Here is a 23,664-nt window from a genome sequence, read left to right on the forward strand (position 1 = left end):
TATTCTAAGGAGAAACAATATGCGTAAGTGTAAAATTTTTGTTGGTAACTCTCACCCAGAGTTAGGCAACATGGTTTGTCAAAGATTAGGCATTGAACCAGCTCCATGTACATTAAAAAAATTCGCAAATGGCGAAACCTCAGTTCAAATTGGTGCATCTGTTCGTGACGAGGATGTGTATGTCATTCAGTCCGGTTCTCCATCTATCAATGATGACATTATGGAACTCTTGATTTTGGTCTCTGCCTGCAGGGGTGGGTCTGCAAGGAAAATTACAGCGGTCATTCCCCAATTTCCTTACTCCAAGCAATGTAAAATGAAGAAGCATAGAGGCGCTATTACTGCAAGAATGTTGGCCAATTTATTGGTGATGGCCGGTGCCGATCATGTTGTATCCATGGATCTCCATGCTTCTCAAATGCAAGGTTTCTTTACCAAGCCAGTTGACAACCTATATGGGGGTCCAAGCTTGGCTAAGTGGATAAGAGAAAATGTTGAGGACTATGAAGATGCAGTAGTTGTCTCTAAGAATCCAGGGGGTACTAAAAGAGTTACAGCTCTTGCGGATTCTCTTAAAATTAACTTTGCTATGATCCACACCGATCGTCGTCGTTCTAAGGATCTGTATTCTCAAAACAAAGATTTGCAGCAATTGAAGTTGAGAAAGCAATCAATGTTAAGAAAAAACAGACCGATTGTTAGACAGGGTGATCATCCAAACGAGGAAGAAAATATTATATTAAGTAATGGTATTCAAACTGCCAGGATCCGTAACGGCCATGTTATTGGGGACGACGAGGCAGATGACGACGAGGACGCTATCTTGGAATCTGACAGTGAGCTGCATTCTATCGATGCCTTAGACTCACATGGGTTAGGGGGTACGTACGATGCTGTTGACTCTGAAGATGAAGAAGAAATTCCAGTTCTCTATAGAGAACAATTGATTACATTGGTAGGGAACGTCCGTGGTCGTTCTGCAATCATTCTAGATGATATGATCGATAGGCCGGGTTCATTCATTAGTGCTGCTGAACATTTGGTCCAAAATTGTGGTGCCAAGAAGGTTTATGTTGTGGCCACTCATGGTATATTCACGGGTGACTGTTTGGAAGAACTAGAAAAGTCTGATGCCATTGACACCATTGTAGCCACAAACACATACCCTATTTCTAGCGAACGCATAGCTGGGTCCAAGAAATTGGTCACTATCGATGTTTCTCCAATTTTTGCAGAATGTATTCGTCGTGATCATTATGGTGAAAGTATTTCCGTTTTGTTTGACTCTTTAGCAGCTTTGTAAACTAAACTAAAAAAGACTATAAATAGTATTTATCTTTCGAATATGGAAATAGATCATCAAAACATTTTGTACATTTGCCACATTTCGACAAATCTTCAGAAAGGTATAAATCGTAGGAATTTGGGTTGGTTGATTATCATGTTATGATTTTTTGTCATTTATTTAAATGCATTATCGAGGTGCAACATCTTTTCTATTGACTTCTCAACGTTAGTACGATCCAGACGACTAGGTTCATTTTTCTTTTTGGATTTAAATTATATATCTACCCAGCATTCCGAAACTCAATAGCACCTCATCTCATCATTTTTCTAGAGACATAAGACAGTGATTCCCATAAAACAGATATTGCGACTGCTTAACATCCAGACATTGTAACACCCACACATATTATATTTAACGGTCTGGGGCTGGAAAATATTTGTCAGAGAAAACTAATTATTGACAAAATCGCTAAACAAAAAAGCCCCTTCGGGATTCCATAGGAAAGAGCACCTCGGCGAATTCGCGGGGAGGTTTTCTCTTCTTGCAAGCAGCGATACTGAGAGCGCTTCAGCCTAGTCCCTGTGGGCGCAGAGGGGAAGGTTCTAGTTCGTTTTCTTACTGTATTGGAAATTTCCAAAATTATAGCTACAACGCCTAACATAAAGCAATTGTCAACTTTTGCAGTGTTAAAATTTGAAGTGCAAACTAAGAGTCTCCAAGAACTACTAATAGATTAAAATGGCTAGATACGGTGCTACCTCCACTAACCCTGCTAAATCCGCTTCTGCTCGTGGTTCCTACTTGCGTGTTTCTTTCAAGAACACCAGAGAAACTGCTCAAGCTATCAACGGTTGGGAATTGACCAAGGCTCAAAAATACTTGGACCAAGTTTTGGAACATCAAAGAGCTATTCCTTTCAGAAGATTTAACTCTTCCATCGGTAGAACCGCTCAAGGTAAGGAATTCGGTGTCACCAAGGCCAGATGGCCAGCTAAGTCTGTTAAGTTCGTCCAAGGTTTGTTGCAAAATGCTGCTGCCAACGCTGAAGTATGTTATAAATTATTATACGTTTGATATCAAATGAAATAAAGATGAAATGAAAAACCGGAACAAAGAAAAAAATTTCCAAAAACGAGAGCTGGAATTTTCCAGTTGCATTTATTATAAGGAGAGTTTTAAGTTGCCAACTTGTGATAAATTATAAGGTCGAGAAAGGAATGGACATTACATATTTGTGATCTGTGCCGTTAATCGATATCAAACATGATGGATGCATCCTTTAATTTACTTTTCATCTTTTTATAGTGACTTTGTGAGTTTGAATTTTTTTTTACTAACAGCATGAAATTTTTTTTTTTTAATAACAGGCTAAAGGTTTAGATGCCACTAGATTGTTCGTTTCTCATATCCAAGTTAACCAAGCTCCAAAGCAAAGAAGAAGAACTTACAGAGCTCATGGTAGAATCAACAAGTACGAATCTTCTCCATCCCACATTGAATTAGTTGTCACTGAAAAGGAAGAAGCCGTCGCCAAGGCTGCTGAAAAGAAGGCCGTCAGATTGACTTCTAGACAAAGAGGTAGAATTGCCGCCCAAAAGCGTATCGCTGCTTAAATAGAAGATGAAAAATAATGATAATATAATTCTCTGTTAATTTTAATCTTTTATCTATGTAAATTTATCTCCCCGTCATATCACAACTCTAAAATAAGTTTTTTATTAAATATTATTATATTATATCGGATAACTCTACGTTTTAAGTTATTGCCTAGGCAGAAGATAAATCTTTGAGCCCCCTTCAAGATATTAAAGCAATAAAAAAGCACATCAAACTGAATATCCATGCAGATAGATAATCTGAGATCCTACCGTCTATATCAATATGTTAGTCGTTATTTCATCTCCCTAGCAATAGTTGTACATATTTTTATGTCATGCTGCCGGCATTTACCGCCTAAAGGCATCTATCAATTTATTCCAGGAACGGAATCAGCACCTGCTGCCAATTTTCCTGCTGTTCCCAAGCCTCCGTTGGCGCTTGCAGAAGACCTTGCCGATTGGACTATACCCACTTCTGGCGTCATGTAGCCGCTGAGATTAATTACATACATGCTCATCATGAAAACAAGCCCATGCAAACCGATACAATAGAATAGAAACACCATTCTTGTCGTCTTGTTCTGTAAAATAACTTTTGAAAAACTCAAAAATAGCTTTTCTAAGGCAGATAACTTTTTGTTCTTGTAATGGTTCAATTCGTTCTGTCTAAAATTTGCAATTGGGTGCAGAGATTCTTCGTACACCCTGGAATATTGTGATTCTACGTCAATGCTTTCCGGTCTAGGGATGACAGGAGTATTACTACCATTGCAGGCTTGCAAATACCTGATCCGTTCGTAAAGCTTCGTGTTATCGCCTTTTAGCTTCGAAATCTCTAGCTTGAGCTTACCCTTTTCTGAGCTTCCTTGTCTCAGTTGCTTTTCCAAGTCCAGATTCCTGGAACGGAATCTATCCCTTTGTTTGGTAACTATAGGTAAAATCGTGGAATGGTTTCCAGTTGGTTCTCCTTCCTCAGGAATACCAACAATAGAGCTTGTTGGTGAAAGTCTATGAAATGTACGATTGTTTATTTGTCTTGTTGCACCAGACATCATACTTACAGCGTCGTTAAACTGAGGATCAACATTTTCTACCTTTTCTAGATCCATTTCTAATTTCTCGTTTGCCTCTTCAAGAGTAGTTATTTGCTGTTTCAGCTGATCCACGGCTTTTTTCAATTGAGCACGTTCTTCCTCTTGAGCAGTACTTTTTGAGCGGTATTCTGCTAGAGAGGCCTGGAGTTTTCTATTGGCAGACAGTAGAGAGCTTTCAATGGTATTATCATTTTTATTTTCGGGATCAATATCGCTGTCAGAATTGTCTTCATTCACTCCAAATTCAATTTTTTTCAAAGCTGAAAGCTCCTCCTTTATCTTGTTGTAGTCAGAATAGTTATTGAGTTTTCTTCTGACAGTTTCCAGCTCCGATTTATAAGACTCTGATTCGGCCATAATGCCATTTAGTTGCCCTCTTAATTCACTTATTGCGTGAGAAGTCAACTTCCGTTCTTGTTCATAAGATGCGCTCAACAACGCATTCTCGCTCTCCAATTGGTTCAATTTTAATTCCTTTGCATGTAACTCGGACTCTTTTTCTGCTTCACTAGTTGCCTTTGCAAGTGCCCCACTCAATTCTTCATTTCTCTTCTCTAATTGATAAATTCTAGCCTGCGTAGATCCCAATTCCTGTGTTATTAAATTGTATTCCGCAATCTTTGTGGCCATTTCCTCCAGATTGTTTTGCGTGTATTCTCCTTTTTCTCCATTGGTTTCGATATCGATATTTTTGGATATTTTTGCCTCTAGTGCCTTATTTTGCTCCTGTACATTGGTTAATTGTTTTAGCAAGTCAGTCTCTCTCTCTTTCCAATTTCTACCCTTCTCCTCCCAGGTGGAATTGATTTCTTGGGTTTTAGCTGTTAACCTCTTGGCTAATGTTTTCGCTGAGCTTTGTTCTAGGTCCAATAGCCTTGATTTTAAAGTTTCATAATCAGCATATTTGGCAAGCTTGTCTTCCAGGTAGCTTATTTTTTCTTTGAGTTCCTTTGAATCGTCAATTTTGCTCAATTTTTCCAATGAACTTTGCAGTAAGGGCTGAGGGTCGGGAGCCTCAGAAAGCTTTTCGTAAACGTCAAATAGAACCTTTTCAGAAAATTTTGATCTCTGTGTCAGATTATCAATTTCACGTTGATATTGCTTGATGATTTTATTTACATTGTTCAATTTCTCCTCGGATTCAAGCTTCTTGAATTTTTTAGTCTCAGTGGCTAAATATTTTCTGGAATTCAACGACTGGGTTTCTTTATCCTTAATCTCTATAACATCAGCATCTAAATCCTTTTGAAGATTAGTCAAGTCTGCCTTGGCCCAGATATCCAAGGCATGAGAATATACTGACGTGTCCATTGCCTGATTATGTTTTGATGAGCTGATTTACGAGGAAAGCTTGCGAATGAAGCAATTATTTGCACACTGTTATGCTTTATTCGCTTAGGACACCTAACCCCATTATTTTGACATTTCTATGCGCCTCGGTATTATATCATTTTTTACGTAGCATTTTTTATGACAGTAATAGCCTGTTGAATGGCACAATCAGTACAATTTGTTTACGGAGAAGGAAGAAATAGATATATCCAATGGTAACCAACGAAATGCCGTTTGATCATAAGCTGCAAATAAAAGTTCGTTTTTATGTTTTATGCGGTGTTCTTCAGTGAAGTTTTCAAAGGCATCGAAGCAATAAAAATACAAATAAACATGAAAAAATACATATTTAGTACAAATTTAGTTACATATACAATACCACTTTGCAAAAAAAGTAGGTTTACATAGCAATACACAGGCAGCTATAATCTGCTAAACATAACTTTAATCTTTAATTTCAAGAAAGAAACGAGCCACAGCGTTTCCGCACTAACGGCCTGCAGTACCTTCTGAACTAGGCTCACTTGAATTTGAATCTCTCTCTTTAGAGATCGGAGAGTAACAGAGGCTTTCTCCTTCAAAATTCAAGCTCGTGGAGTCATCAAGTTTTTCCGAACAATCCAGAGTAATCTTTGAAAATCCGCCGAGCGATATTCCATCGTCAATATTCTGTCCTTGCGTGAGGTAAGGTATGTGCCTACTCTCTTTAAGCTCCATATCATCAAATATGCTATTTGGTTCCCTCCTAGTGAACAAGCTCTTTTTGCTTTTATTTTGAGACCTACCGAGATCTTCTGGAATTCTATAATCGACGTAGAAATGTGCTTGTGATATTGGAGTACCTACACAAGGAGAAATGTCATCAGTACCTGTAGTGATGTAGTTTTCAGAGTCTGTAGAAAAAGGATTGCAGCTTTCTTTGCCTGAAGACAACTTGCGCAGCAATTTACCAACACGTTTTTCTTTATTCTTATTAACAAAATTCTTCCACAGGTCTAGCACGAAGCCCAGTTTAATGGAACGTAGGAACCTAGCATACATATCCAGGGCGTCGGAACCCAATCCAAAGATCAAAAACACCAAATAGGACATCAAAACATAAAGCCAGATATTATAAACTGGTTTGCCAGGATCAAATTTAATAATGGTGTTCCAAATAGTGCTAGAATGAGTGTCTTTGAAGCTGTAACGTCCACCCACTTGTTGCAAGTCTTGGGCAAACGTATAAATGGAAAAGGGGAACATAACTAAAATAATGATGAAACAGAAAATCAACAATCTTGCAAACCTCGTCAAGTTCAAGCCCGAGTTAGTGCAGTGTAAAATATCCCTGACATCTTTTCGTTTTCTATAAAACACAATCAACACTAAGGTAGCATAAACTGCACCGACAAATGACCAAACAAGCATCCATATCGTATACAAAACTGTGGTAATCCATGTTGGAGACAGCAGGTTTTGGCAACCATTGTAACGGGCAATTCCGTATCTAAACACTTGTAATAGATATGAAAACCCCATAACTGTTACCGGTGTTAGCAAGCTGATCATCAGATCCCTGACAACCTTTGTCCACGATGACAGATTCGGTAGAACGTTATCTGCCTTCAAAATAGCGTGCAAATTATAAATGATGTTGGTAACGGCACATGATATACCAATATTTGCGCCCACTTGCAACTTGATAACAATGTCACACCAACCTTTACCATCCCATCTCGTTAAAAAATCCTCGCCGCTCCATATCGCCGCGTCTACAATACACGTTATATTCATTATAAGCAGCCATATTATCAAAATGATAGCCGGAATATTCTTGGTATGTGAATGCCACGCTAAAGGCGGCACTAGCAATATCACGCCCAGCAGACATAGCCCTATTATTGTTGACTTATATGACATAGGCTTCTTTAAAAAACGTTATTCTCAATTTCTTTTCTACCCAAATGTAGTTGCTTACAGTAAAATGCAACGGGAAATAAATGTGTCAATGTTCCATAAATAAGTATTCGGAAACCTATAATCTCTTCTGGCCTCATATATATATATACAGCCTTTCAAAACAACTGTTTTCAGTTTGCCAATGCGTGGAACTGTGCCTCCCTGCGATATAAATTAGTGAAACGCATTCAAACGATGTAATTATCGACAAAGTTTCAAACTTTCCACCACTATTTTTTCATTTACACTTTGATAGTCAAAAATGTTTCCTAATTAGTGTCACAATGACAGAAAAATTTGCACGGACGCTTCTGAGAAAAGTATAGCACCCATACCCATGGTTTTAAACTTCTGTGGTGAAGACAATAATACCTTGTATCACTTCAATTTGAAAACTGTTCTACGTTTAGACCTTATAAATTTTACATGAACTGGAAAGGCCATTATTAATGTGGACTACAGACGTCATACCATATAGTACTCTTTTTTTCTTACCTTATTAGTGCCATTTTTCCGAAAAGACTCGGCCGCCGCAGATTAAAAACAAACAGAGAGCTATCGAAAGCCATCGAAAGCTTATCGATGGCCTCCTCCAAGCTTGTACGCTTCTAATGGCCATAATGAAAATGAATAAGGGAGGTTATATTTGTAGGTGTCCATGATAAAAATGTTTTTGACTTACCAGCAAATTGAAGCTGCAGACTGCATGGCCCGCTTATGTACTAAAAGACCAGTAAATGAATAAAAATCATATATAAAGAAAAAACAGATATGGTGATCCTCTTAGATGACGTAGAATATATTAAACATGTGGTGGAGAGAAGGAGCCGCTAACCCGTGTTGCAATAATGAACAAGAGATGAAAAAATCCGTAGTGCTTCTAAGTCACGCAGTTCTCCCTCTATTCCATTATCATCGTACAACATCATTGCACTTTTTATACTGCTGTCCACAAAATTAACGCAATTTTCCAGACTAGCACTCAGTTTACCAATCTTACCGCAGGAGAAAATTTTTCTGGTTTTTTGTTTCAACACGTACTTCCTTTTTCCGTTGAAGTTTTCATCATAGACATTATGGCTATTATTGTTGGTACTGCCAGTAAACTCCCTTTTCAGTGCGACATCTCTGATGTCCCTTGAGCGTAACGAAACCAGTAAACTTCTTGTGTAATCTTCTCCTAAAAGGTCAATCTTCATGGAATTTGTTATTCTATTCTCAGATTCTTGACCGACAGGGCATGCCTGCAATTGAAAAAAATTACTAAAATGGGTCAAGTACATTGTATATTTGGGCAAAAGTTCTAGTGGCTTATTCATTAAATCATCACTGATATTAGAGTCAGTGGTTAAGATATCTGCGTATGAGGAATTACCTGGGAAAATCTCGTAAGTGGAACCTAGGTCGTTCATAGAAGGTTGACAAAGCTTTTCAAATGCCTCATCCAACAGGCCATTTTGAGAAATTCTTTGACAATCTCTTTTTAAGTCGACGTTCTTGAGTGGAAACTTATATGAGATATTTTTAACCAAGGGGACTGCATGAGACGTATCACCAACATTAGGCGAGCTTGGCGTCCCCATCCATGGATATTCATCATATTCACTTATAGAAGGTGATTGCTGGGGTGTCGTTAATGACAGTCTGGAGGTGGCTTGTTGTAAAGAAGATGAACTCGATGTCCTCTGCAAATTCCCAGTAGTTGTTTGCAGCCTTTCCCATGACTCGTTATGTTTGAGAGAAGGACTTGGTTGGAAAAACTGAGACAGTGTCGGTCTCTTATTGAACCAAGATCCATATGAACCAGGCTGACTTGAAATAGAAGATGATAGATAATGCAACGAACTACTCCCACTTTTGAACGAAGAAGGTTGAATAACCTCCGCTAAAGATTCACTTGAAGACACAGAAACTGAAATATTTGAATTTCTCCGATTTGGTATTTGCCACGCCTTCCTCAAAGAATGGAAATTGGGAGATCCGGTATTGTTGTACATATGATGGTTACCATTAGTTTCTGCACGACCTATGAGATTATCTGTTGAAGTTAATGTGCTTAGTTCTGTTTCTGATTTGTCGACAAAACTGTTACCGGATCTATTTCCTGACGCAGCAGACGACTCTGGCTCCAGATCTTCTGGGCGTATTGCTATCTTCCCCTTGTACTTCGGTTCCAATAAAGCTGATAAGATAAACAGTAATTTGTTAGCAACCACCATGTTTCCTGAAAGGATGACGATCTTGCATGTTTTCAACTCCCTCATGGTTTGCCTGTAATCGGTTATAATCATTGCCATTAAAAGAGGAAGAAATCCCAGCTTGGGACCATCTTTGATTTCAATCCAATTGAATACGCTTTTGAACCAAACGTGGACGAATTCTTTGAATGTCTCAGGGTAGAGGAAGAGTCTGGGTATCTCTGACATAGAACGTAAACATGGGATGACTCTCTTTTGTAAAGTTTGCACCATGATTTCAATTTCCTTTGGATAGTGTATTTTGATGTCTATATTCGACAGTTTAATAACCGAATTATTACTGTAGTTACCGGTATTTTCTTGCATGATCCGATTTCTATTCAAAAAACCAATAAGCATTTTTTGAGTTTGGGTCAACCATGATGAAATACACGACCACGACTCTGCAACTACAGGCAACAATATCTTTGGAATGCATAAGCTAATCGCAATACGGTTGTACTGGTGCGTGTAATAGAATATCCTTGTTATGAGCACCAAATCCGAATTAGGAATGGTTCTAATTTTGTCACATTGCGTCAAATCAGAGGCTCTCACGGGAGAACCAAATATATATTCTTTCAATTCGCTGGGCCGTATTTGCTCCATTGAATTTGAGACTTTTGACGTTGTGTAGTCGAAGATATCACGGTAGTTATTTCTACACGCCATTTGACCAGCTTCCTCTATGATCAGAATTCTGAACGCATACGCCTTCTCATTGATAGAGGTAAATTTATCACTGCTAAGACCCCCGTTTTTTTGTGCTGAATTAATGGGACAACAATAGGGAACATCCCTAGAACCGAACAGCTTTAGTTTTAAATCATCCGATATATGGTCTAAAATGGGTGGGGAAGTGGTCGGCAGCATTTCCGAATGCTTTTCCACATTCACGGCAGTATCTAAAAGAACGCCAACGACGGACTTTGTAGTTCCTGTGCTTGCTGCTTTACAATACACAGGGACATTCGGTACAACCGAGGAAAAATTGGAATGATCTGGATTCTTCTCGGAACCAGACGTATTGGCCTTGCATTTCAGCAAATTGCCTAACATTTCAACAGACCCTTTTCACCCTCTCTACAACGCCACCCACAAGGCAGTTTTAGCGAGCAAACGGTATCAGAGGCTCTAACCAACGGGGTTCGAGACGCTCCGCACTCTTTTCTTTGATTATGCAATGGCAGCAACGAAAGCTAGTCGCAAAACGTTACACTCTAAAGCAGATCAATCAATCAATCCTGAGAACCCGGTTTGTCCAAACCATGCACTAGAAGAACCACGCACGTGTACCAAATGGAGATAAACAAACGAACAAACGAACAATCAAAAACAGAAACCGATTTCAACCAACTAGTGCAAAACAATACTCAGGTACAGATGAATCCTAGATGCAGCCTACTTGTACTACAACTCTCTCCAACTTCCACTGAAGCTCTCTCTCTCTTCTCTCATCCGAATGCTCAATAAAAAAATTCTGTTGCAATGATTATTTACCCATTGAAAATAAGCTCCGTGCACCACACCAGAAGGTAGATTTGACGCTAGTTTAACTTCGAATTGAAGATAGTCCATTGCAATAACAATCGCATATTCTCATTGTACACCCAAGTAGTGATAACTCAATGAAAGTGTGAACCCTCGTAGTTGATCGACGCTTGAATGAGTTCATTCTCTCAATTCCGCACCTCTAAAGCTGCTCCGTGGGTTGTGACAACTACCCTGAGGGTGATACACTTTCACAGGGAAGATAAGATAAGTGATGCTTTCACCAACTGATGTAGCTTTATTTATGAAACGTCCCAGCATCCAAAAGACTGTAGTTAAACGTTTTTCATTGTCCAATCAGAATCATATAGACAAGGAAAGTATCGCAAAAATGGAAGGAATTCCCAGATGGTTGTTGTTTTCTCTGATATCATCATTGCTTTGTATACTGGGGGCCCTGTGTGTGCCGTTGCTATCAGTTGCGTTTGATAGTAAGCGGAACAGTCAGTCGAGGTTGGTCAATTATGGTCTTTCTTTAAGTGCCGGGTCCATGATTACTACATCTTTATACATGTTGTTGCCTCGGATCGAAAAATCAAACCGGTTCAAAGTTTTTTCTGGATTGCTTCTGGGTATTTGGCTCAGCTTTTTCCTAAATTACCTGGTCCATGCTTTCGCCAGCGAGTCGCTGGTGCATTGTGCCGATAAGTCTGATCATGACCCAAATTCGGTACCACATCCGGATTCGCATTCACATTCACATTTTGACAATGATCGTGATATAGAAAATGCCCCCTCTGAACATGGTTACCTAACCACTTCTTCGAGCGTTTCTGAGAATGATCCTTTGGTCACAAAGGACAGTCAAAGACCAAAAATGAAAAGGAAGATGTCTTTGATCGATTTGTTGACGAGAAGAAAATCGGAAGGCGAGTGCTGCGACTTGAACAAGTGCACACCACTGCTGCAGTCAGAACAGCCAGAATACATTGCATGCGTCCCACCAGTGATAAAATCTTCCCAAAGTGAGAGAAACGTTTCACACGGATCCGATGAGTCAGATGGTAACTTACAATCTGATAATAAAGACCATCGCGGTCTTGTCTGTATGGAGAATAATGTTGGTTACGACCTGGAAAACCTATCATTATACCGTAAAAATTTTCTTTCAAGCCGTCATCATCCTTCCCCTGAGTCCTGTGAAAATTATGGTTCGAACCAGTCATTGCACTCTTCAGCATCATCTTTGGGAAGTGATATAGCTGAGGTTCCGACCTCATTGACGGAGACGCAATATCGTCCGGATGAGGTTTCTTTGCACCATCACCATCACCACTTGGAGACGCCCTTTTCCAAGTTATTGTCCATTGGTATGCAAACCTGTCTAGTCCTCGCATTACACAAATTTCCCGAAGGGTTCATTATTTTCTACACCAATAGATCGGATTCGTCGAAATCCCTGGGGTTTTCCATCTTTTTAAGCTTGACAATTCATAATTTCGTGGAAGGGTTCGCAATGACCCTACCATTTTACACTGCATTTGAGTCCAAATGGATTGCCATCTTAATTACCGCCGTTCTTGGCGGCGGGTCTCAACCGTTGGGTGCATTGATAGGTTATTTCATCTTCAGAGGCAGTACTCCAAAGGATCACGAACCAGATATGGATTTTTTATTAAGCATTACCGCAGGTTTCTTATTAGTAATTGGTTTGCAGATGTTCCAAACTGGTATCGGGTTTAGCGATGGACATCATCACCATCAAGGTGAAGGGGATGAAGAAATGAAGCAATCCCACAGTTCTGGTACAGCTTGCTTGAAATGGTGTTGTACTGGCGTTTTACTAATCCTAGCAAGCGCCTTGTTCACCTGATAAATTAAATCTACGTATATTCTTTTTCTATATAAACCTTCTGTTACCTAAATAGTGGTTCATAAGCATAATCATATATCCTGCCTACGATCATCAGCAAGATCAAATTCTAATTCCTGTGTATAGCGTTCCTCACTATTATCGGTTATCACATTTTCTTCAGTTTCTTCAAAGGGATTTCCAAAACTACCCTCGGGCTTCATACGGCCTTCTTCTGATTTGTCTCGTACGGATCCTTTCACTGTAGCTTCAGAGCTCAGAGTATGCTCAACGTTGCTATTTTCTAGTTCAAAAACAGTTTCTTCTGGATCACTGGGAATTGGAGCCTTGATGTCATCCGCCAAAGGCAATCTAAAATTGTACTTCCCCCATTTAAAATAAAGACCAGTAATAACCAAGATACAAAAAACATACACCATCAGAGCATAATTCATTGTCTTAAAAGTTACGGGCACTTGCGTTGGTAGACAAACAGAAACCATAGATAACAATACCCACGCAATGGAAACAATATTGATGAACCAACCAAATTTATACCTAATTTTCACAGGCGCACTACGAATAGCTCTTCTTCTCGTGAGCAACACCAAGACCAATGGGATGAAAGTTGCAGAACATAGGCATAATACAGCAGCCCCTATAAAAGCATTAAAAGCGGCTGTTGAAATCAATGCTAGTAGTCCTAGGAAGTATGAAATTATCATACTCAATATGACAGAATTCTTGGGGACTTTTGATTGAGAATCTGGTTCCACATAAGTCCATCTACCATAATGAGGTATAGCGTGGTCACGGCTGAAACTATAAACGGCACGAGAAGATGTCGTTATTGAGCCAATTCCAGAAAACAATAAATTCCCTAAAATTAAGAGGACTAAAAAAAATGATAGAACCACCGAATCCGTTGATTTCGTAAAAATGTTCACAATTGGAAGAACTTTATGATTTGTGAAAAGTGCATCATTATCGGGAAGGATTAACATTATTGGTATAAGGAAAATTACTCCGGAAAATGCAGATAATAATACCGCATTTGACATACCACGAGGAATATCCCTTTCAGGAACCTTGACTTCATCTGCTAGGGCAGGCAGCATACTGAAGCCCTGTAGCGTGAAATTTGATTGTTGGAATCCAATTATGAAAGAAAGAAATGCGCTTTTGTATCCTGAAAGATTATTGTCAAAGTGAAAAAGTGCGTACTTCAGGGATCTGAACTTACCTTTGTGAAATATTAGTAAAAGAATATCGATAAATATAATGGCGTATACGATCCAATAAACGCAGACTTTGTTTATTGTTTCGATGAATCTTGCAAACTTCAAATTCACGAGACCTACAACAGTCACCACCAAATAAAATACAATGACAGTGTAAAATATCAAATGTGCCTCGGATATCAGGTCCGAGTTTGTCATCAAAATCAAAGATATAGTTAATTGAGCACCTGCAAAGGTAATACTAGTGCTCATTGTCCAATTACCTATGAGCATTAGCCACCCAGTGTACCATGAACATACCAATTTTAGATTTTTTGGCGCCAACATGGCACTACCAACGTGCAGTTCCATCGGAAATTTGGACACAATCTCCCCCAGTGAAAGTGAAGAAAACCATGTACACATGCCACTGATTAAAAATCCTAGCATTATAGTTAATGGGCCACCATTAATTAGTCCAATGGCCATACTCGTGCACATCCCTAGCACCGGACTCATTAAACCTAAACCGAGACCGACAATAGAACTTCTTGACAATAAAGATTTATCCAACACCTGATCATAATTGAAATGTTCTGCCTCCTCGTTTTCATGGTCGTCATCTTCATGGACAATGGTATGCAAGTTTTCGAATAAATCATTCGGGTCGAAATGGGCTATATTCTCCCTTATATTATCGGCCAGTAATGTATACTCCGGCATTTTCCATTAATCTAGTTTATTTTAATTTATCTTCTTTTTATCTTTTAGTACAACTCCAGACTAATGGTATACATCAGTAGTCTTTATGGGGATAATGGCTGCTGTTTCGGCTTGTCCTTATGGGATGGTTAAAGATTGTTAAAGCCTCATTGCGGAAATTTTAATGCCGGAAAAGCCTGAAAAAATTTAAAGGTGGCAGAAAACAAGGCTTATGTTATGACCTACCAACGGCTGAAGTTGCTGATAACCGTTTTCACAAGAGTTCGTACACATTAGTAGTCTAACCAAACATTGCAAAATGGAAGGCGACGATTTATTTGATGAGTTTGGGAATCTAGTTGGGGCTGATCCTTTTGATTCTGATGAGGAAACAAGTGTTCTGGATGAGCAAGAACAATATGAGGAGATCCATAGCGAAAATGAGATTGAAATTCGAGAATTAACCTCTGTAGGAAATGACAAAGAAGTTGGAATTACCGAGGAGCATCCTTATGGCAAAGACGTGGAGGTTCTCATAGAAACCGAAAACATGCAGTCAATAAATACGCCATTAGTAGAGCCTGTAGTAGAACGAACCAGATTGCAAGAGCACACAGTTTTTACACAATTAAAAAAAAACATTCCAAAAACTAGATATAATCGAGACTACATGCTGTCTATGGCTGACATCCCGGAAAGGATGAGGAATGTTGGCATAATCGGACCCCTTCACTCAGGCAAGACGTCTCTGATGGACCTTCTAGTAATTGATTCGCACAAACGTATTCCAGATATGTCTAAGAATACAGAACTTGGATGGAAAGCGCTGAAGTACATGGATAATTTGAAACAGGAAATAGATCGCGGTATTTCCATCAAACTTAATGGTTCCACTTTACTCTGCACTGATTTAGGATCTAAATCTAGCATAATAAACTTCTTGGACGCTCCAGGGCATGTTAATTTCATGGATGAAACGGCTGTCGCACTTGCTGCAAGTGATGTAGCCTTAATTGTGATAGATGTTGTGGAGGGTGTAACTTCTGTTGTGGAGCAACTGATAAAACAAAGCATCAGAAACAAATTGGCCATGTGTTTCGTTATAAATAAACTTGATAGGCTGATTCTGGATTTAAAGCTACCGCCAATCGACGCATATTTGAAACTAAATCATATAATTACGGATATCAATTCCTTTACCAAGGGACAGGTATTTTCACCGATATGCAATAATATAATTTTTGCATCGACAAAGCTAGGCTTTACATTTACTGTCAAAGAATTTGTAACCTATTATTACTCCCATTCAATTCCCTGCTCTAAGATAGATGACTTTACCACACGATTGTGGGGTAACATTTACTTTTATAGGGGCAAATTTCAAACGGAACCATTTGATAATGTAAAAAGGTACCCAACTTTTGTTGAATTTATTCTTAATCCTCTCTATAAAATATTCTCTTACGCTCTGTCTATGGAGAAAGGCAAATTAAAAAATTTGCTAAGAATCAATTTTAGAGTTGACTTAACTCAAGAAGTACTCAAATATGACCCACAACCATTTTTAAAGCATGTTCTACATTTAATCTTCAGGGAGCAAACCGGTCTCGTGGATGCAATCACAAGATGTTATGAGCCACTAAAACTGTTAGACAAGAAAGCGAGTCATTCTTCAAAGTCAGGCGAAAAAGCTTCAGAAAACCTAGTGGCTCACGTGTTGAAAACTTTAGATTATGGTGGAGCAGAGTGGTCTCTTGTACGGATATATTCAGGCCTTATGACGAGAGGGGACACAGTGCGTATACTAGATACATCGCAATCTGAATCTCGCCAGAAAGGACACTTACATGATAATGCAGATATGGAAGTTTCCGACGAAGAAGAGGAAGCTGATGACGAAACACCCATATGTAAAGTTGAAGAAATAGGATTATTAGGTGGTAGATATGTTTATCCGGTCCATGAAGCATACACGGGACAGATAGTGCTGGTAAAAGGTATTTCTAACGCATATATTAAATCCGCCACCCTGTATTCTGTAAAGAGTAGAGAAGAAACAAAGCTATTAAAATATTTCAAACCCTTGGATTATATTACACAAGCTATTTTCAAAATTGTTATCCAGCCGCTGCTGCCAAAAGAGTTGCCTAAGCTATTGGAGGCCCTAAACAAAATCTCAAAGTACTATCCAGGTGCTGTTATAAAAGTAGAGGAATCTGGTGAACACGTGATACTGGGGAATGGGGAACTGTATATGGATTGCTTGTTGTACGATTTGAGGGCAAGGTATGCAAATATAGAAATCAAGATATCCGATCCCCTGACTGTTTTTTCTGAAAGCTGTTCAAATGAATCTTTCGCTTCAATCCCTGTGAATAATTCAATTTCCCGTCTAAACAATGGAAATTCTCAGGGCCTATCAATTAGCGTTACCGCTGAACCAATGGATTTTAAGATGATTCAAGACCTGAGTAAAAACAGATTGGGAACAGGCCACAACAGTTTGGATATTAATGAAATCATGGACGACCCTAGAAAACTATCTAAGATATTGAGAACGGAATATGAATGGGATTCATTGGCATCAAGGAACGTTTGGTCGTTTTATAACGGAAACGTGCTGATCAATGATACCTTGCCAGATGAAGTTAGTCCTAGATTGTTATCCAAATATAAGCAGCAGATAATACAGGGGTTTTACTGGGCTGTGAAAGAGGGCCCGTTGGCCGAAGAACCAATTTACGGAATACAGTATAAACTGCTATCAATTACAGAATCCTCTGATAGTAATATCAGCGTAATGAAAAGTCAAATCATTCCTTTAATGAGGAAGGCCTGTTATGTTGGCTTGCTGACAGCAACACCCACGTTACTCGAGCCCATTTACGAAGTCGACGTTACAGTTCATGCTCCGCTATTACCAATAGTGGAAGAACTCTTCAAGAAAAGACGTGGCAGTAGGATATACAAGACTACAAAAGTTGTGGGGACACCGTTATTGGAGATTCGTGGACAAATTCCAGTTATCGAGTCAGCAGGGTTCGAGACCGATTTGAGATTATCGACAAACGGCCTTGGAATGTGTCAGCTGTACTTCTGGAATAAGATATGGAGAAAGGTACCTGGTGATGTTTTGGATAAAGATGCCTTTATCCCAAAATTGAAACCTGCGCCTGTTAATAGTTTAAGCCGTGATTTTGTGATAAAAACGAGAAGGCGGAAGGGAATTTCCACCGGTGGATTTATGTCAAATGATGGGCCGACATTAGAAAAGTATATAGATACTGAGCTATTTGTTCAATTAAGGAAAAATGGCTTGGTATCGTAAACTTTTAGCGTATTTAAGAATTATACACAGTGTAGACATAGAGAACTTTTGCAATGATTTTTCTTCTCCTTTCCGTATATAATGATTATTAAGCTCATCGGCAACTGAAAAATTTTTACTTTCTGCCTAAATACAGATGAGATGAGCTTTACAAAATTCCATCCATCAAGAAGTTGGACTTGATTATAGTAAGAGTTACTGTTAGTTGAACAGCAATACATCGAACATGGCTAAAGGTTTAAAGTTGAAGGAATTGCTATCGCATCAAAAGGAAATTGAAAAAGCTAATAAGCTTGAAAATGACCTAAAGAAGAAGAAAGCTCAAGGATTGAAAAAAGAAGAACCTACCATCATATCAGCCACTGATTTAGAGAAACTTCAGAAGAAAAAGAAGGAGCTTGAAGTCGAGAATGAAGTTGCCACCAATGGTGAAGAATATCAAAGCCAGGCCATGTCTAAGAAAGAAAAAAGAAAATTAAAGAAAGAATTGAAGAAGACGCAAGAGATGGGGACATTAAAGGCCCAACAGCATGAAACCGATGTAGGCGATGATAAAGAAGAGGAAGAAGAGGAAGAAGAAGAAGACGGAAGGTTAGATCTTGAAAGGTTGGCCAAGAGTGACTCTGAATCTGAAGAAGATGAAGAAGAAGATGAAGAAGACGGTGTCGTTGCTGAAGAAGACGATGTTGTTTCTGAAGAGAAAGAAGAAGAAGAAGAAGAAGAAGAGGAGCAAGACGTTCCGTTATCAGACGTCGAGTTCGATTCTGATGCTGATGTTGTCCCATATCATAAATTAACCATCAACAACACCAAAGCCATGAAACATGCCTTGGAAAGAGTACAATTGCCTTGGAAAAAACATTCCTTCCAAGAGCATCAAAGTATCACGTCTCAAACTAATACGGATGAACAGATCAAGGATATCTACGATGATACCGAGAGAGAATTGGCATTCTACAAGCAATCGTTGGACGCTGTCTCGGTGGCACGTGACGAATTGAAGCGACTAAAAGTAGCCTTCAAAAGACCGTTGGATTATTTTGCTGAAATGGTTAAGAGCGACGAGCACATGGACAAGATCAAGGGCAAGCTGATCGAAGAGGCCAGCGACAAAAAGGCGCGTGAAGGAGCTAGAAGACAACGACAACTAAAGAAATTCGGTAAACAAGTCCAAAATGCCACTCTCCAGAAACGTCACTTGGAAAAAAGAGAAACACTGGACAAGATCAAATCTTTGAAGAACAAAAGAAAGCACAATGAGATCGACCACTCTGAGTTTAACGTCGGTGTGGAGGAAGAAGTGGAAGGAAAGAGGTCCGAGAGAGGCAAGCCAAACGGTAAGAGGGCCGCAAAGAATTCCAAGTATGGTCAGGGTGGTATGAAAAGATTCAAAAGAAAGAACGATGCAGACTCCTCCGCTGATGTTACCGGCTTTTCCTCCAGGAAAATGAAGGGTAAACCCAGCAGACCAGGAAAGAACAGACGTCCCAGACGATTCTAAGCTCGATGCGTCGGCAAGAGTGCTGGTTAACTCCAGAACGGAGAGTATATAAAACTATCTATCATCCTTTTGTACACTAATATGAGATAAAACCAAAGCAAGATAAAACCCTGTAAGTTGTGTTTCAGCCCTGCTAAAAGAGGGATAACCAAAATGACAAGCCCTTGCTTTACTTGCCCGGGAAACCTAACGCCGGCGTTAAGGTTTCCGTACCCGGATTGAAAAGGTCCCGGAACTTTGTGTATGGCGTTGCGACCTCCTTGAGTGTGGGGAAAGCAGATTAGATAATTGAATAGAGCGACAACAACAACCTGTAGTAGATCTTGCGTTCCGTTCCAGTCATCGGAGTAGTATACAAAGTATTTTGCAAACGGCAAGCGCTATTATTACCAATTAACGTAGTCTTTTCAACAAAAACGGTCCAAAAGAACGAATGTTTACATCGCAGCGACAACTTCGACAAAATGGGAGCCCGATGTCATCATCACCACGTTCATCACTACATTCATCTGACAAGGCGTCGCCAGCATCCGGCTCTCCGGCCTCGAATCCCAGCTATGGAAGGGACTTGCGAGGCCTAGTAGGAATTGACATCCCTACTAACGAGCCGGCGCTCAACAGGGCGAACAGCAGCGATACCCTCTATTTCAGGCCCAAGAAGATCTATAAGATGGACCATGAGCACCCATCACGATCTACTTTGGTACAGCTGCATACAAGGTCGCGGCCGGACGTTTCCACCGGCAGCCACGTAAACGCTGATATTGAGCGTGGAGGAGTTGAGTTGGAAGATTCGTGTGGAAAACGATCTTTATACACTATGGGGGCGGAATACGTCCCAGATTTAGACTTCACAAAGCTAGTGGATGATTGGCAAAAATCCAGTGACGATTTGTATGAATTCAGAAGCAGCGCCACCCCACAGGTGGAAAGCAAAGACGATGATAAGGGCAATTATGAACTTTGGAATTCTCCAGATGCAATACTGGCCCGAAACAAACTTCGAAGAGATAGTTTTTTTCAAGAGAATAGCGATTCATTAAGTCCAGAGGGCTCTCTTTTATCGAGAGACCTGCACTCTAAGGTTAAGCCTATCCCTCTACCTAGGAGCAGCCAACCGATATTTACGCCCCTCTCCAACCTAGAAGCGGAAAGAAGGTCCTCATATACAACTAATAGCAACAATAATAGCATAACACAAAATAACAAATTCTCCCTAGCCAAACTAAAATATTCACTTCCAAGTCAGAGCTCTGCAGTACCTGCATCCTTTGATTCGAACGCTTCATCACTAAATTTTCTTCCAACAACCACATTGTCAACGTTGTCAGAAATGCAAATAAGCCCCAACGATATGATAGATTTGATTCAGAAACTTCCTAGGAATTTTCTAAACTTGCCATACTCGCAAAGGAAAAAAGTTATTATTGAGCATGCACCCTACCGGGACTACAAAGCCATGATGTCATTAGTGAAAAAATTCATGCTAACCTCTTCTAGAAGTAACTTTTCTCTTGCTGGATTTGCCAATAATGCTTCAGTTACAGAGACTACAATAAATGATAATAACGTCAATAGCAGGAACCAATCCAACACCAGCAATGACAACTACATAAACACGCGTCCACCACAGCGTTCTAGACACGGCTCCATTGCATCCCAATTTTTAAGCTCTTTTTCACCTTCCATGACGTCTATAGCTAAAATGAATTCCAACCCGTTGAGTGGAAGTGCTAGTGGTAGCGGAAGGCCAGACGATAAGGGCATGGAGATACTAGGTCACCAATTGGGTAAAATTATAGGCTTCGGGGCGTGGGGTATCATACGTGAATGTTTTGATATCGAGACTGGCGTAGGGAGAGTGATAAAAATTGTGAAGTTCAAAGGACATGAAAATGTTAAGAGGCACGTGTTAAGGGAAGTGGCCATATGGAAAACTTTGAAGCACAGTAGAATACTCCCTCTTTTGGATTGGAAACTTGATGAAAATTATGCAATGTACTGTCTGACAGAAAGAATTAACGACGGTACTTTGTACGACTTGGTGATATCCTGGGATGAATCCAAACGCTCTAAGATACCATTTTCAGAGAGGTGCAGAATGACCATCTTTTTGAGTTTACAGCTACTATCTGCTTTAGAATACATGCATTCCAAGAAGATTGTCCATGGCGATATAAAATTAGAAAATTGTCTCCTACAAAAAGGACCTAAAAAATCGGACTGGAAAGTGTTTTTATGTGATTTTGGAATGAGTTGTCATTTCGATGACAAACATCTCTATCGTAACGATAATTCCGATGAAAATATCACCAATAGTAATAGACGTAGAAAAGGGGAAAAAAATGACGAACAAACAACTTTAATAAAATATCCCACGACGAATTTTTTACCCGATGACTTGAGCAACGATTTTGATGCGAATGAAGATATAAAATACCAACTTGAAAACCGGAAGCATCAACCCTTTACAGCAAAAGAACTGATTAGCGCCAGCTCGCATTCTTTAAAGCATCTCAACCAAGCACCTTCTTCTTCTTCATCATCTAATCTATTTCACAAGCCAGCCTCTCAACCTCAGCCGCAACACCGATATCCGTTCCATGGAAGACACAAAACTACTGTTTTTCCAAACCTGGGGCCTGAACCTTCTAAATACATCGGATCTTTACCTTACGCTTCTCCGGAGCTTCTAAAATACTCGGATACAAGACGTGCAAAATCTATTGAAATGCATATTTATGAATCGCCAGATTCTTCTCAATCAGAAATTAGCGCGGCGTCGTCATCGTCCTCTAATCTGTCTTCTATACCATCGACTTCAAACGCTTCCATTAACGCTAAACCTGATGTCGGTACAAACTCGTCATCTGGTTCCTCAACCGGCATAGAATGCAGCATTTCTCCGTTAGGGCCAGCGTCTGATATATGGGCCTTGGGGGTAACGCTGTATACCATGTTGGTGGGCAAATTACCATTCAATCATGAATTTGAGCCTAGATTACGCTCTTTAATAAAAGCAGGTGAATTTGATCGGTTTTCTTTATCCCAAGTTTGTAAATATGACAGAAAACGAACTGAAGAGACGATTGGCGAAGGATTGTATGATACAGTCATCGGATGTTTGACAATTGACTTGAACAAGAGATGGGATCTGCAAAGGATAGAGAAGGTCATTCAAAACGAAATGAGAGTAAGCGAATCCATTTATGATGATAATGACTTATGACTTATGATTTGTTATAACGATTGCATTGAAAAAAATACATATGAAATTTGATCTTTGACTATTTTTATTCACCTTCTTTATAAATTATAATGAACTTAACACTTACTGTAAAAAAAATTGTAAAATAACGAAATAAAGACATTTTAGTTCAATGAATATCTAGAATTCATCGTTTTTTTAATGTCTCTTATTTGCCATTTCGTGCTTGTTCGTGCGGGTCGTGCAACGTGCTTAAAATCGCAAGGATTTCGAAGGGCGTCTTAAGTGTCTCATTAGAATGACAAACTGGGGAAAAGGAACTCTAAAAGAAACCCTGTCAAGTGTAAATATTTCCTCACTAGATCTTTCGAACAGCAAGACACTAACTCCTCAATACTGAGCATCCTTTAGCAAAAAATGATATTTCTTAAATCAGTTATTAAGGTGATCGACAACTCAGGTGCGCAATTAGCAGAGTGTATTAAAGTCATCAGAAAGGGATCTCCCAAAAGCCCTGCCATGGTTGGAGATAGAATAGTGTGTGTTATCCAGAAAGCAAAACCTTTGACTCAAAACATCACAGGAACAGCTAATACTAATCGTGTCAAAAAAGGCGATATTTGTCACGCAATTGTCGTAAGATCTAAGCAGCGTAATATGAGCAGAAAGGATGGCTCTATGGTTGCATTCGGAGACACTGCCTGTGTTTTGATAAATAAGAATACCGGTGAGCCCCTAGGGACAAGAATCATAGCTAACGATGGATGTGTAGATAGAACATTGAAAGATAAGGGATACAATAAGATATGCTCCTTAGCTAGTAGGGTCATATAAAGATAAAGTAAAGCGGACGCTCTCATATATTCAAAGGA

General features: G+C 39.5%; 11 protein-coding genes across 11 annotated transcripts; 7 read left to right on the forward strand and 4 right to left on the reverse strand.

Moving 5' to 3' along the window:
- Positions 1–19: 19 nt before the first annotated feature.
- Positions 20–1,303, forward strand: PRS1 (ribose phosphate diphosphokinase subunit PRS1; the record flags this gene model as incomplete). Its single annotated transcript, XM_056229256.1, has 1 exon — positions 20–1,303. One exon carries the CDS (start codon positions 20–22, stop codon positions 1,301–1,303), a length of 1,284 nt encoding a protein of 427 aa, XP_056083293.1.
- A 723-nt stretch (positions 1,304–2,026) lies between these two features.
- Positions 2,027–2,901, forward strand: RPL17A (60S ribosomal protein uL22; the record flags this gene model as incomplete). The annotated part of the gene is made up of 2 exons (XM_056229257.1): positions 2,027–2,335; positions 2,656–2,901. 2 exons carry the CDS (start codon positions 2,027–2,029, stop codon positions 2,899–2,901), a joined length of 555 nt encoding a protein of 184 aa, XP_056083294.1.
- A 353-nt stretch (positions 2,902–3,254) lies between these two features.
- COY1 (CCAAT displacement transcription factor COY1) lies at positions 3,255–5,291 on the reverse strand (the record flags this gene model as incomplete). Its single annotated transcript, XM_056229258.1, has 1 exon — positions 3,255–5,291. The coding sequence occupies one exon, from the start codon at positions 5,289–5,291 to the stop codon at positions 3,255–3,257; it is 2,037 nt and encodes a 678-aa protein (XP_056083295.1).
- A 510-nt stretch (positions 5,292–5,801) lies between these two features.
- STE3 (Ste3p) lies at positions 5,802–7,214 on the reverse strand (the record flags this gene model as incomplete). Its single annotated transcript, XM_056229260.1, has 1 exon — positions 5,802–7,214. The coding sequence occupies one exon, from the start codon at positions 7,212–7,214 to the stop codon at positions 5,802–5,804; it is 1,413 nt and encodes a 470-aa protein (XP_056083296.1).
- An 869-nt stretch (positions 7,215–8,083) lies between these two features.
- On the reverse strand, positions 8,084–10,549 carry LST4 (Lst4p; the record flags this gene model as incomplete). Its single annotated transcript, XM_056229261.1, has 1 exon — positions 8,084–10,549. One exon carries the CDS (start codon positions 10,547–10,549, stop codon positions 8,084–8,086), a length of 2,466 nt encoding a protein of 821 aa, XP_056083297.1.
- Positions 10,550–11,372: 823 nt separating this feature from the next.
- ZRT3 (Zn(2+) transporter ZRT3) lies at positions 11,373–12,854 on the forward strand (the record flags this gene model as incomplete). The annotated part of the gene is made up of 1 exon (XM_056229262.1): positions 11,373–12,854. One exon carries the CDS (start codon positions 11,373–11,375, stop codon positions 12,852–12,854), a length of 1,482 nt encoding a protein of 493 aa, XP_056083298.1.
- A 71-nt stretch (positions 12,855–12,925) lies between these two features.
- Positions 12,926–14,776, reverse strand: TPO5 (Tpo5p; the record flags this gene model as incomplete). Its single annotated transcript, XM_056229263.1, has 1 exon — positions 12,926–14,776. One exon carries the CDS (start codon positions 14,774–14,776, stop codon positions 12,926–12,928), a length of 1,851 nt encoding a protein of 616 aa, XP_056083299.1.
- A 298-nt stretch (positions 14,777–15,074) lies between these two features.
- Positions 15,075–18,083, forward strand: SNU114 (U5 snRNP GTPase SNU114; the record flags this gene model as incomplete). Its single annotated transcript, XM_056229264.1, has 1 exon — positions 15,075–18,083. The coding sequence occupies one exon, from the start codon at positions 15,075–15,077 to the stop codon at positions 18,081–18,083; it is 3,009 nt and encodes a 1,002-aa protein (XP_056083300.1).
- Positions 18,084–18,309: 226 nt separating this feature from the next.
- On the forward strand, positions 18,310–19,584 carry EBP2 (Ebp2p; the record flags this gene model as incomplete). The annotated part of the gene is made up of 1 exon (XM_056229265.1): positions 18,310–19,584. The coding sequence occupies one exon, from the start codon at positions 18,310–18,312 to the stop codon at positions 19,582–19,584; it is 1,275 nt and encodes a 424-aa protein (XP_056083301.1).
- Positions 19,585–20,017: 433 nt separating this feature from the next.
- On the forward strand, positions 20,018–22,813 carry NNK1 (protein kinase NNK1; the record flags this gene model as incomplete). Its single annotated transcript, XM_056229266.1, has 1 exon — positions 20,018–22,813. The coding sequence occupies one exon, from the start codon at positions 20,018–20,020 to the stop codon at positions 22,811–22,813; it is 2,796 nt and encodes a 931-aa protein (XP_056083302.1).
- Positions 22,814–23,209: 396 nt separating this feature from the next.
- MRPL38 (mitochondrial 54S ribosomal protein uL14m) lies at positions 23,210–23,626 on the forward strand (the record flags this gene model as incomplete). Its single annotated transcript, XM_056229267.1, has 1 exon — positions 23,210–23,626. One exon carries the CDS (start codon positions 23,210–23,212, stop codon positions 23,624–23,626), a length of 417 nt encoding a protein of 138 aa, XP_056083303.1.
- Between the last annotated feature and the right edge of the window lie 38 nt (positions 23,627–23,664).

Source organism: Saccharomyces kudriavzevii (assembly GCF_947243775.1).
Source record: "Saccharomyces kudriavzevii IFO 1802 strain IFO1802 genome assembly, chromosome: 11".
Lineage (NCBI taxonomy): Eukaryota > Fungi > Ascomycota > Saccharomycetes > Saccharomycetales > Saccharomycetaceae > Saccharomyces > Saccharomyces kudriavzevii.